This window comes from Podarcis filfolensis (genome assembly GCF_964270895.1).
Source record: "Podarcis filfolensis genome assembly, chromosome: Z".
NCBI classification, from domain to species: Eukaryota; Metazoa; Chordata; class Lepidosauria; order Squamata; family Lacertidae; genus Podarcis; species Podarcis filfolensis.
The window spans coordinates 46,486,347-46,499,831 of record NC_139617.1 but is presented as its reverse complement, the minus strand read 5'-3'; the positions used below and the strand labels follow the sequence as shown (position 1 = coordinate 46,499,831).

General features: G+C 46.2%; 2 protein-coding genes across 3 annotated transcripts in view; one reads left to right on the top strand and one right to left on the bottom strand.

Moving 5' to 3' along the window:
* The window catches only part of FPGS (folylpolyglutamate synthase), a 49,474-nt gene extending 45,285 nt beyond the window's left edge, over window positions 1-4,189 (top strand). Inside the window, 1 exon segment of the mRNA XM_083597320.1 lies at window positions 901-4,189. Within this exon segment, the coding sequence (XP_083453446.1) occupies window positions 901-1,337 (437 nt within the window). The 3' untranslated portion in view covers window positions 1,338-4,189.
* Window positions 4,190-8,524: 4,335 nt separating this feature from the next.
* ENG (endoglin) overlaps window positions 8,525-13,485 on the bottom strand; it is a 52,949-nt gene continuing 47,988 nt past the window's right edge. For both annotated transcript variants that reach the window (XM_083597309.1, XM_083597310.1), the window contains exons 14-15: window positions 11,734-11,829; window positions 8,525-10,684 (exon numbers count right to left, since the gene is read on the bottom strand). In XM_083597309.1, coding sequence (XP_083453435.1) covers window positions 10,566-10,684; window positions 11,734-11,829 — 215 coding nt within the window. In that variant the 3' untranslated portion in view covers window positions 8,525-10,565. The remainder of the gene's footprint in view (window positions 10,685-11,733; window positions 11,830-13,485) is intronic.

The window sequence follows — 13,485 nt, the reverse complement described above, 5'->3', positions numbered from 1 at the left end:
TCACCTCAGTTTCTGTTGGGGGACGGGATCTCCAGGGCCAATGAAGCCCACCATGCCTCCTTGTTTGGCCTTTCCAAGGCTATTTCACCCAAGCTGTGCCCACCTGTCAAAGACCCTCACATCATATGGCGTCCAGTTCAGGAACAGGTGGAGGTGTAGCTTCCTACCGGAAGCAGGCGCAGCTGACCACTGGTGCTTGAAGAGCCCTGTGCAGGTGAAAGGTCACCAGGTCCCATTGCTAAGTCAGATGATTGACAGGCGAGTGGTTCCGCCCACCAGTCAGTGCTGGCCCATGTAGGGAAGGTGAGGTGAGGATTTATTTAGTTATTTATGCACCCCACCTTTTTCTCCAAGCAGCCCCAGGTGGCCTGCATGGTTACCCCCTTTCCATCTAAACAACAGCCCTGTGAGGTAGGTGAGGCTGAGAGGCAGTGACTGCCCCACAAGGTCGCACACAGTGAGCTTCACGGCCTAGTAGGGATGTGAACCCTAGTCTTTCACAGGTCCTAGTCCAGTACTCTAACCACTATACAGTGGTACCTTGGGTTAAGAACTTAATTCGTTCTGGAGGTCCGTTCTTAACCTGAAACTGTTCTTAACCTGAAGCACCACTTTAACTAAAGGGGCCTCCCGCTGCCGCCGCACTGTTCTCATCCTGAAGCAAAGTTCTTAACCTGAGGTACTATTTCTGGGTTAGCGGAGGCTGTAACTTGAAGCGTTTGTAACCTGAAGCGTCTAACCCAAGGTACTACTGTACTACTTTGGCCAACCATCCAAGGGAGGCTGCCCCGAAGCCGCGTTAGTGTGGGGCTGGGCGGGTGGGTGGCCCTGGCATCCATGTGACTCCACCTCCTCTTCTTCCTATTTTTTTCAAAATGGTTGTTGTGTTTGGCCTTACAGATCAGCAGAACTTCAATGTCACCTTGGAGAATGTCCTGACCCGTTGCCTGCAGAACCAGAGCCACTGGAACCGCCTGATGGAGGCGAAAGAGGGCACGGACCCCTGGCTGTCTGCCTCGCCAGAAGTGGAAGGGGTGGCTGGGTGGCTGAAGCAGGCCCCCCTGCACGGCCCCCAGCTCTTCTTCCCACCCTCAGCACGCCCACTCAACGCCAACTCCTTGGTCTTCCCTTGCATTTCCAAGGCCTTGCAGTGGATCACCCAAGGGAGGGACCCTCACTTCCAGCCTCCAGCATCCCGGGGGCTCCACCCTCACCCCGCAGCCAGCAGTGGGGCTGTCTTGCTCAAGGAAGCGGCCACCATCCAGGTCCTGGTGACGGGGAGCTTGCACCTGGTGGGTGGTGTCTTAAAGCTGCTCAACCCATCTCTTTCGGAGTAGAGGGTGCTGTTGGACACCCCTCTCTTGAGGCCTGGGTTTGCTGCCTACTTGAAATGTCATTGGGAACCTGGATCATGCCTTCACACTGATTTCACTGCAGCATGCAGATGGTGGGCTGCCTCCTGAGTCCATGGAACCTCTAATTCCTCCTTAAATTTTTTTTCCTGAGGGACATGGCTTGACACCTGAACAGTATGGAATCCTCCTGGTCAGACATGCTATGCAAAGAAGATGCCTCCTCCAGCAACATTCTGGATGCCAGAATTCTCTCCCACCCCACCCCAGCACTGAAGTTCTACAGGTGGGGGAAATGGCCACCAGCCCTCCACCCAGAGAAAGAGATTCCCCTGCCTTCTCCCCAATTTGGAAATCTTCCTCTCTTCCCTTACCCCCTGCTTGCTCCCTTGTGTGTGGCTGTTGCAGAAGAAGTCCCCACCCACTACGAAGCAGAGCTCACCCGCCTGCCCTCCAGCCACCACCCTGGACCAAGCACAGTGTGAGTTCTCACTGGTTTGCTGGCTCTTTGTTGTCATCTCTACTGGTCTGACCAAGTCAAATGCATGGCTGGTAGCCTTTGACTGATGACTCTTGCAATGTGCCTTTAGAAAAGAATCTTACTGCTAGCCTCTTTCCTTCACCACCTCATCATCTCTCCTTCTGGAGTACTGGGTATCAACTCAGCATTTTGGTACGGTTTTAAAACACTGTGTTGGTTTTTCCGGTTCTAAACAATTCCTCTTGAGCGAGGAACTCCTGACCTTGCCGTTGGCTTCTGAGAAAGCCATTCAGTGTCCCCTGGAGAGCAGGCTGTGAGGCCCAAGTGGTTGACTTGTGCGGAGTTAGGTGCATCTGCACATCACACCCCCAAATCCTGGTCCATACGGGAGGCTACCCTGACCCATGCAGTTGATGTTGGCAGTTAAGGGGCTGGGGATCATGAGATGGCCAGAAATGGCTTCCCAGAGGGTGTGCTGGATATACAAGTGCCTGTCTCTTTGGGTTGGAGTTGGAGGAGAGCAACCACTGTGCTCCTGTCTGTGTGCTGCCCAGTCACAAAGTGCAGAGCAATGACTGCCTGATGACTTGACGGAGCAACCTTTTTCTTCATCATCTTTTTAAAATAACGCCTCTTGGAGAGCAGGGCTAAGTGTTTGAAATGAGAGGTTTTATGCTGTGAACACTGCAAGCCATTTACTGTTGCTTGGTTTCAGAGGCACAGCTGCAGTCTTTGTACTTTCTCTGATTGCACTGGAAAGGGAGCAGGGTGGGGGCCTTTTGGCTCTCCTGGTGCTGGTTGGATTCCCAGCCTTCGTCAGCTCCACCCTGCATGCCCAGTAGGTCAGGGATGCTGGCATTTGTAGTCTTAGCAACATATGGAGGACCACTTTCCACCTGCCATCAAATTGCACACAGCGAACAAAAAAGGAAGGCCCCAGAATTTTTTTCTGGGGTGGGGTGGGGGTGGCACTGGAATCTATTGTGTGCAAAGCAGTTTCAGGGAGGGGGTCACTGCTTCATGCAGACTTTGACTTCAACAATAATAATATTTGATTTATATTTGAAAATCTTTGGGTTGTACCACCCTTGAATATTCAGTGATCTGCTTGTTGCCAAGTATCTCATTGTCAGAGAGAAGTTTGCCACCTTCTCCCTGGTGTCTTAGCTTTCCTTGCATGGGAATGCTTTCGATGGAGGCCTTTCAGTCAAGCCCCTCCTGCATTCCCAAGTCTTATGATCTGGCTGCAGGTCCCGTCCCTTGCTGGATGGATGGCTATGCACATCTGTTTGGAATCTGCTTGATTTTGACATCTGCCTGCAGGGTGAGAATAAATATGCCACTGGGGAACTCTTGGGGTGGTAGCAGAAGCAGAAGGGGGGAAACACAAAACAGACTCCTTAGGGTGGCAGTGGGGGCTCTTTCAAAATGGTTACTCTCTGCTTGTGATACGAAACAAACGAGTTATATTCAACATCAGTCCTACTTAAAGTAGACTTGTTGAAATGAATGGGCATAACTATCTGAGAAATTAGTAATTAGTAAACCACACCCCCTGGGAACTAGCAATAATCCTCCAGATTTTTGATGTTAACATTCATGCCTTGTCTCTGTGTCCCCACCCCTGCTCTTGTGGAGCCAAATATTCAGCAGAAAGCATCACCTGCTAGAGTTGCAGGAGCTGGGTATGAGATTTATTTATCCTGCTTTTTGTCCATGGTACTGCACCTCAGAGTTCTTAGAGCATTTTCCCCTGGTGGTTCTTGTTGTCCGGGATCCCCTCAGCCAATACAACGGGTCCAGTGCCATGAGCAGCAGGTTTGGGCATCTGTCCTGAGCAGCGTGATCTGCTCACTGCCCACATCCTTTGTTGCTTTACGACCAAGCAAGTCTCTTCCCTCCTTTTAGCTGTGTGCGTTCTAGAAAGACTCAAACTAGTTCTAACCGAAATTCAACCTTGTTCTGAATTCTTGCTGAAGGTGGTGGTCCAGTAATCTCTCGACCTTCATAGAGCACATTACAGATAGTGATCACCTGCTTTTTTAGTAATTGTACTGCTTCCCATACAAACACAGAGAGCTTTCCACCCCTCTTCCCCAACCCCACCTAAAGGAGAGGGAAACTTAAATGGATAGTTCTTAAGAAACACTTTTCTTTTAAAACTGGATTTTTTCCCCTGATTTCATTTTAAATCTTGTAACTGTTTTTCAAGATTCTTGACTTGTTTGTTCCTTTATAAAAACAAAAAAAAACCTGACTGTGTGTGTGTGTCTTGGAATAACAAAAGATGTTGTTTCTGCCAGACATATGTCGAGTCAGGAACAGGTGCTTTGAATAAAGAACTGACATACTAGAACTCTGCAGTTTGTGTCTATTTCTCTGCCCTTGGAGTACCGTGAGATCTGACAGGACAACGGAACTAAAGAGAGTGTCTCCACTCATCAGGTCACCAAAACCCAAGTCCAGAGCGTGCCCTGTACCATAAGCAGGGTCAGAAATTACTTGGGAAAGACCCATGATTGTCATGTCAGACATGAAGTCCTGAGCCACTCCTGACAGGGGAGCCTCATTGAATGTTAAAACCCACCCCCCAGCATAACAAGTCAGAGGGGCTCCAGCACTAACTTCCAGGCCACCCTGGCTAGCTCAGGAAAGGAAACTGTTGAGCAGTGGAGTGGGTGTTAGACCCAACAGGATTCTCTATTCTGTCCTGACCACCTGTCTTCAGATAAACTCTTGAACCCAGCAGGCTGTGGCAGAGGACACCTGGTCAGGGGGATGCAATCACGATAGACGATTGCAACTCCACCACTTTCCCCCCTCCAGATCTTGGCTACTGCTCTACAAAGAACCCTGTTGGGCAAAGCTGAGAGAGACATTAACGCCCCTGCTCTGTTTCATGCAGCCAGGTCTCTGTAATACAAGCCAGGTCAGCATGTTCCTCCAGGACCAAGTCCTGGGTAGCTGTTGTTCTGCCATTCGCTGACTTGGCCATGAACAGCCCAGGGAGATTCTTGCCAAGACTATCCAGGCTATTTGGATATGGGGACAGGCAGCCAGCACCCAGTTGTGGTGCCCCCTTAGATGATCATTCTCTCCCCCACCCCCATATATATTTCTGCCTTCTACAACTCTGGTGGCTCTGAAGGTTGTGTACATGTTAGGTAGGTTAAGGTGAGCATGTTTGTTTGGCCCCAAGCCATTCACCTGGATTTCCCAAGTTCAAGTCCACACAGCCTTCCTAGGGCTGTGCACTAGGTCTGGCCAAAGCCTGAATCCTGAACTGAATTGCACTGATTCCAGGGGAGGAGGTGGGATCCTGCCTTCACCTGAGTCCGGTGTAGAGAGCCCCATGTTGGCCTATGCAGAGCAATCCAGGGCTGTTGGGAGACAAGGTGTCGGGCGAGAAGAGCAATGGGCTGTTTGTTAGGGCTTTTGAACAGCCCTGCACTGAACTTTGGCTGCATGTGACTGTTCCCTTAAGGGACACATACACAGTCAAACTGAGCAGGATTGAACCCTCCTGTCACCAGCTGGTGAGCAGAAGATTCAATCTCTGGCTACAGGTGTCAGCTTCACTATTATGTTCTCCCTAGGATGCCCTGGGGAAGCAGCACTTAGCCAGCCTGAACCTACCCGCTCTCTGCTGTGCAGTTGGGGAAGGAGATGCAAGGAGACACCATTGCAAAGAGGTTTTGTGTTTAGAGTTTCACCCACTTTGCATGAGGAAAAGAAATAACACATGAACTTATAACCAACCCACAAGATATGCCACCATTATTAACTGTGCTGCTTCAGTTTATTAAAACTCGGCTGTGTTTCCTTCCACCACTTCCTGGACTGGAACAGCCAGCGGTTTTAAATGCACTTCAACTTGCAAAGCTTTGAATGGTCACTAGGTGTTGCTGTGATTCTTCTAGTGTGTATGAAAGCATGAGCATACACTTCAAACACCTGAAGGGCTGTCTGTGCAAAGACATGTTCTCAAATGACCACATCTGGATAATAACATCACCCCATTGGCTTCCAGAAAGGGGGCCTGTTTTACATCTGGAATTCCTGGTTGCAGGTGATTCTCTGCCTGAGACCCTGGAGATTGACTGCCAGTCAGAGGTAAAGATGTCTGAGAATAATTGAATCATAGAATTGGAGAGTTGGAAGGGATCTTGAGGGTCATCTAGCCCAACCCCCTGCAATGCAGGAATCTTTTTGCCCACTGTGGGCTTGAGCCCATAACCATGAGATCAAGACTCTCGGGCTCTACAGACTGAGCCATAGAAGTAGACGTTCCCAATGTTTACTTACTTGTCCCATATCCAGGATGGAAATCAAGCTTTTTTCTTTCTTTTAAAATATTTTTTATTAGTTTTTACAAGAACAAATTTAAAATAATGAGGAAAACACTTTTAACATACCCATATATGAGATTCTATGAATCTCGTGACTCCCCCCCCCCCCCCGTTCCCTGCATGAGTCTTTAAAATAATTTCCCTAAGACTACATATCATTACGTTCTCCACAGTTTTCATCTCTCTAAATTATGCATATATTTCGTTTCTTTACAAGTTATTTTTAAAGTCCAGCTACAATGGTTTTGTTTACAATGGTCTCCTAAGTTACGAATTTTCCGCATTCTCTTTTAAAATCTTTATCTTCTTGATTCCTGAGACATAAACGGAGACACGTCCCCCCCATTTGCATTATATTTCCTTTGCATTGAGACCAGTGGTGTGGAATAGTGGAATGAATTGTGTAAAATTCTGCCTCAGTGGACAGTTTTTGTTAGAAGTGTGGCAGAATGGAAACGGCGCTGCATGAATGGACATGGGCCAGAATGGAAGTCAGGGCCTTGTTGCATCCCTAGTCAGATAAATGTTATTTATATTACTTATGCATGTCCTACTTTTCCTCCAAGGAGTTCAGGGTATCACACAAGGTTCTCCTCCCCATTTAATCCTGTGAGGTACATTATTGTGATTAAGTGGAGAGAGTGTGTGTGAATGGTGGGGATCAAGGCCATCCAGTGAGCAATGAGATAGGAAACCTGGTCCAGGGGTGAAACTAGGCTTATTTCACCCAGGTGAAATGCCCAGTTTGGCACACACACAGAGGCTGGGAGTCTCAATGGCACCCCTCTGGAGGCTTCACCCGTAGCTATGGCTTTGCCTGGCCAGAGAATCCAGCTGTTTGATTACAATTTCCAGAACAGAATCCAGGCTCCTGGATCACCCTGGCTTAAGGGACACCCACTATGGAAGGCAGACAGAAATGTTCCTATTCTTTTTTGAACTTTTAATTAAACTAATAACATTAATTTGCTGAATATCCTCACTAGGAACCCAACTTCCGATCTGGCTGGCTAGACATTTTCAATCAATACATCCCCTCCACAGACACCTCTGCAGTGATGCTGGCATTAAAATATCCTGTTCCTCTTCAATAAAAGAGAAAAAGGGAGGCCAGATCGCGTCAAAGGTATCTTTTTGGAGATGCCCTTGATTACTCATCTATGGTATGTGAGGCGTTTTGATAGAGCAGCGCTCCAGATGTTAATAACCAAAACTTCTATTGGTATATTGGAGGTTTCCTTCTGTCGTTGGGCAACAACTAGTCTAGTTGCTGTGAACAGAAAGGAAATTAATTATTTAGCTTTAAGAGTAGAATTGGGGGTCAAGTCTAGTGATGATAAGGCAAGTGCCAAATTAGGAGGGATAGACTGTTTTGTGATTCTGGAGGTCAGATAAAAAACTTTTTTGCAAAATGCGTGGACCACGGTACACTCCACCAAACATGAAAATAGGAACCTCATTCTCCAGAGTCTTTCCAACATAATGGCGAGCTTAAAGAATTTATCTTTGCAAGGCATGTGGTGGTCCCATGTCACCAAAAGATAATTTTAAGGGAAATTTCCTAGAGGCGAGCTGTCTCACATGGAACGAGAAAACGCAGGCAACCCATTTTTAAAAGTATCATTGGTGGCATTGGTGGACTTGGAACACAGTATTGGCTCCATCACCACTGCTGCCTCTGCTAGATCAGCCTTTATTTAAACACGCAAATTTAACCAATTTGTAGATCTTGAAACAAATGTTTTCTATAGAATTAGAGGTCTGTTTGTAAAAGGTAAAGCAATTTTAATAGAGGACCTGGGACTCAGCTACATTAGTCAAAATACAGCATTATAAATCCGTTATGACACTGTGACACCAGATGGCGTTGTAGGGCTGAAATCGCAACTCAATTATATTTTCAATTGTAACTTTACAACTGTTTTTTGCAGAGCATTTTCAGAGAGTCTTTTATAGCTGTGTTGATCTAGCCATGGTGCCAAAGATGAAAGGCATAAAATAGTCCTGGTTCAAACTGGTTCCAACTATGCACTTTTGCAAAGTATCTGGAATGAAGGGCTTGAGACTATTGACACCTTTTGACTTGCTATGTAATAGACCTAGCCATGACACAAAAGGGGCAGTTTCAATGATATATGCTATGATATTAGACAGCTTTGTAGGAAACACAAAAGATATTTGGATGAGAAGGGAAACTGACATAGGAACTGAAAGCGAAGTGAAGTGAAAGAGCATGGAAATCTATACGGCGTAATCCATCTTTAGAAATGTTTCCATTTGAGGCTTACGCAAATTAATGGCACAGGTGCTCCGCAGATAAAGATGATCTGTGACAACTCAAATTCAACATGTAATATATATTTATACAATCACTGAGCTTACAAGTTTGTTCTACACAGAATTATTTACAGACCAAAACACAGATAGACCCCTTCATTGTTGGAATAACTGGCCTTGATGCTGCCTGGGTTGCTGAGGAAGGGGCTTCCTTTGACCACCCTGCAGAAGGTCTCACAATGTCTCTTGGGCTTGCCTTCTATGCTCTAAGCAGCTCTCCTCTGTGTATGTGGCCCAGGAGGCTTGCTAACAACAGAGCACATGACTGCAACAGAGCCCTTCCCTGCTGCCTGCAGGGCAAATCTGACCGTTCTGTTTTCTCTCTGTGCTCCCCCTCCCCTAACCCCACTCTGAAGCTCAGTTATCCACATTTCAACATGTCTGCATTTTTTAATATAAAAAAAGGCCACGAAAACCCCATCAGCATTTTAGTGTGAATTTCTTCAAATATACACATTTTTGCAAAACATTTTCCCCTAACTGAATATACTTCTGTAGGTTATTTTCCCTAGTACTGTATATGCTTTCTAGTGCACTTTCTACCCTAATGTATGCCTCTTTCTACAAATTACTGGGCTTGAGGACTGCATTTGGGGAAATGTGAATTTGGGGAGGGGGATATCGAGGTCAGGTTCCACTGGCTGATAAATTCCCACAGCTGAGTGGCAGAGCAACTGCTTTGCATGCAGAAAGACCCCGGCATCTCCAGGTAGGACTGGGGGAGATCCCTGCCTGAACCCCTGGAGAGCTGCTGCCTGTCATTTTAGACTGAGCTAGATTGTCCCTGGTCTGACCTGGTATACAGCAGCTTCCAATGTTCCTAGGACTGCAGCCTTGCAGCAACTGTTCATCCATAACTCTGCAGTTCAATTTGTGCAAAGTTCCTCCTACCCACAGCCTTCTTTCTGTGCTGGTGAAGCTAAACCTGTTTGATGTCCTCCCCACTCTGCACATCCCAATGAAGGTTGTGCCTGTTTGTCTAAATGTACTGGGCTGCTTTTCTTCCAATTTCTGACCTGTATTGGGTCAAGCACTCAGCTTAGCAAAATGTTACAGAAGTCTTTTCACAAATTGCCCCACATCTCAATATCATAAAACATATCCATAAGTGATTAGACACAGCATTATTTCCTTGTATACATGATTACAAAACATATTTTATGTATAATTATTTATATTTATATCTATATCTATATTTTGGAATAGAAAGGGTCCGGACTCCTTGCCCTTTGTTTTGGTAAAAGGCAGTGCTACCTCCCTCTCCCTTCTTGGTCCAAACTTCTTCTCTCCACCTACTTCCTCATCAGAAGATGGTGGGACAAATTTACTGGCTCTACTTGTCCCTCAGAAGGTTCTTATACTGAGTCTTGTGGATGTGTAAGACTCCCAGTTTTGCACTTGTATGCAATTTGAGATTATGGGCAGAGGTGGTAGTTTAAGCAACAATGGTAGCCCTCCCTGAAGCCTGTTCAGAAACTGGTTCCTGTCTTGCCTTTCCTTTTATTTTTGGAAGCTATTAAGAAGTGTCTCCACCCGGACCCCAAGTTGACGATGGGCCAACAGCTTCCTTGCCCAAATTTCTCAGCCCCTTAATCACAGGTATGGAACAAACAACCAGCTTCTAAAACCAAAGGCATGCTACATTCTGTTTATTGATCAACTTGCTCACACTGTATGGTTCTGGGTAGACACTGGTTCTCCTGGGATAGGCTTGCAACCTTGCAGCCAGAGGCTGGCTACTCTCGCGCCGCAGGAGGTACAGGCCAGATGTCTTTACTTGTGTGATTGCTCTGCTTCTCTTGGAGATCTTGATGGCTGTCCAAGGAGTTGGTTTAAAGTGCTGGCTGAAAATAGTCACCCCTGAGTATTAGGAGCTTTGGGATAGGGAGGGGGGAAACCATGAAACCTCTTTGCTTGTTTTCAGCTCTTTCCATAAAGGCTTTTCCTGTGCCTGACCCAGAGGAGTTCAACTTGTCCGCTGTTCTGACACTGCCCACAAGGAGGTGTCGAGAGTCAGTTGTGCCCAGTCCTTCGTTTGGGGGCCCGCTATGCCATGCTGCTGGTGGAACAGGGGGTGCTCTGAGTGCTGCCGATGCTGTGGTTGGTGCTGCTGCTCTCTGAGGCTGGGGGGTTTGCTGAGACCGGTTGCATCTTGGTCATCGGACCTGGAATTCAATCACCAAGTTGCGAAACATGTTAAGAGGGATGGGGTGTGAAAGGGATGCTCTACAGCTGGCCTGACTAGGGGTTGACAAGGGAACAGAAAACACATGGTGGCACTTCCTTATTTGGACCAGCCATCACCCTCGCAATGCAGAGATTAACCCCCCTTGTTGTCTAAGGCCTCCTTTTCCCAAGAAGGCGGGGAGATCTTGGCCCAGCTAATTGAAAAGGAAGACAAACATTTCATGATTTCTCTTGGCTCTTCTACAGAGATTAAGAAATCGTTCCGGGTTCCAACAAGATGTTACTGTACTTGGAGGAATGGTGGGAAAGGAGCTTAGGAATGTGAGAGAGCAAAGATAATAAAGACCAGCTGTTATTTGACATGGCTCATTGGTAGAGCATGTTTCGATTACAGAAGGCCCCAGGTACATAGCTGTCAACGTTTCCCTTTTAAAAAGGGAAATTCCCTTATAAAAAGGGAAATTCCCTTATTCCGAAAAGGATTCCTCGCAAGAAAAGAGAAAAGTTGACAGCTATGCCCAGGTATAATCCCTGGTATTTCAAGGAGGGCTGGAAATGCCCCGGGTCAGAAACCTAGGACAGCTGCTGTGTAGTGAATCAAACCAGTAGCTTAACTCTGCATAAGGCAGCTATATTTTTAATTAAACCAGACCTTTATTCTCAACAATGAGAACTGTAACCTTAATTTATTAAGGGAAGAGCTGTGGCTGAGTGGCTGAGAACCTGCTTTACAGGCAGAAAGTCTCAGACTCAGTCCCCTGGCATCTCCAGGTAAGGATGGGAATCTCCCCTGTCTAAAACCCTGGACAGCTGCTGCCTGTCAGTGCAGGCAACACTGATCTAGATGGATCTATGGCCTGACTGAGCATATGGCTCTCACCCCCTAATTTCAAATCATGCACGTACATACAAATTGTCTTTCTATGCTTTTGGCCACTTGCTTTTCACTTTAGGGAGCCTCCCACCTCAATCAAACCCCAAATACGGACCAGAAAGACTGGAGTGGCTTAGAGGTACCTGTACTTACGAGTGTGAGAGTAGATGTACCACAGCGTTGCAGTGAGCATGACTCCGATTAAAAAGGCACCGAAAGTTATTCCCAGCACAGTTCCGATCCCCAGGCCTTGATTTGTACAGGAGGAAAGCGACAATTAGGGCTTTGCCATTGCATGCATGCAGCAGCCTTATTTATTCATTTATTTCATGAAATTTATATCACCACTTGGTTGCAAAAAACCCCAAAGCGGTTCAGAAAAAGATAAAACCAGGAAATCAGGAAAAGTTTACGATACATTAAAACATAAAAAGAAGTTAAAATACTAAAACAGATTAAAACTCATGCCAGCATTTCTAAGCATCTGGGTAGCCTTGTCTAAAGAAAAATGTTTTTAGCAGGTGCCAAAAAGAGGACAATGAAAGCTCCTGCTTGATCTCAAGAGGCAGGGAGTTCCGTAGTATATGTGCTACCACGCTACACAATTGAGTTCTTACAAATGCTGAAAGGATATTGTGTGGCACTTGTAGTGGTGCCAATTCCACGGATCGAAACAGTCAGGTGGGCCAGAGTGGAGTTAAGGGTAGCCTTGCTCTTCCTCACCACTGTGTGTTAATTAAAAATGTTCTCCCTCCCAGCCATTATTATCTGCTGAGCTTGAAACAACAGAACATTAAGTATTGACCAGAATATTATTTTTTAAGGGGAAAAAATGTTTTAGTAATTCAACTATCCCACACAGGTGTGTTTTGCATTTCTTAATCTAGACTAATTCCACCCTGCCCTCCACTGATTCATTGTAGATTTTTATTGCCATTTCACCCATAATCATGTATTGTTCAATTTTGCTCACATTTGAGAACTTTGGCCCTAGGACATAACCAAATGCAAGGTGGCAAAAGATTTTAAAAAGTTACAGGTGAGACTATTTCTAGGCTGCTGCCATCTTGTGAGTGGGACTGAAACACAAACCAACAAATCCAGATTGTGCAATTAGTCCTGGACTTTTTGCCCAAGGAAAGCAATAGAAAAATGTGAGAAAACAATGGCTTGATAACTTCCCTGCAAACAGATGAGAATGTATGCTCAGCAAATTGTCGATGTCCTTTAACCTCCTGCAAACTTCATGTAATCAAATCAGGATGTACGTTCATTAAATATGTTGGAAGCAACCTGAATTGCAGATTTGCATAAAGAATGGCATAGCAGTGAAACAAATTTGCAGGGAAGGACAATTAGAAAGTTCCAGCAAGTTAAGAACCTAAGAAGAGTTTGGCTGCTGGATCAGGTCAAAGGGCCACCTAATCCAGCATTGTGTTTCCACAGTGGCCAACCAAATGCCTCTTGTGTTTCGCAGCACTTGGTATTCAAAGGAACACTGCCTCCGACTTTGGAAATGGAACATTTGCAACCATGGCAAATAGCCACTGAGTTTGCCAAGGCAAAATGTGAAATTCTCTCTTCTGAACAACTAGCCAAGAGGCAGTAGCCTTGCCCTCTTTTGCATATGGCCACCCTATGCTATGGTTTCCCCAGTAGTGATGTATGGAAGTGAGAGCTGGACCATAAAGAAGGCTGATCACCGAAGAATGGATGCTTTTGAATTCTGGTGCTGGAGGGGACTCTTGAGAGTCCCATGGACTGCAAGAAGATCCAACCTATCCATTCTTAGGGAAATCAGCCCTGAGCGCTCACTGAAGCTCCAATACTTTGGCCACCTCACGAGAAGAGAAGACTCCCTGGAAAAGACCCTGATGTTGGGAAAGATGGAGGGCACAAGGAGAA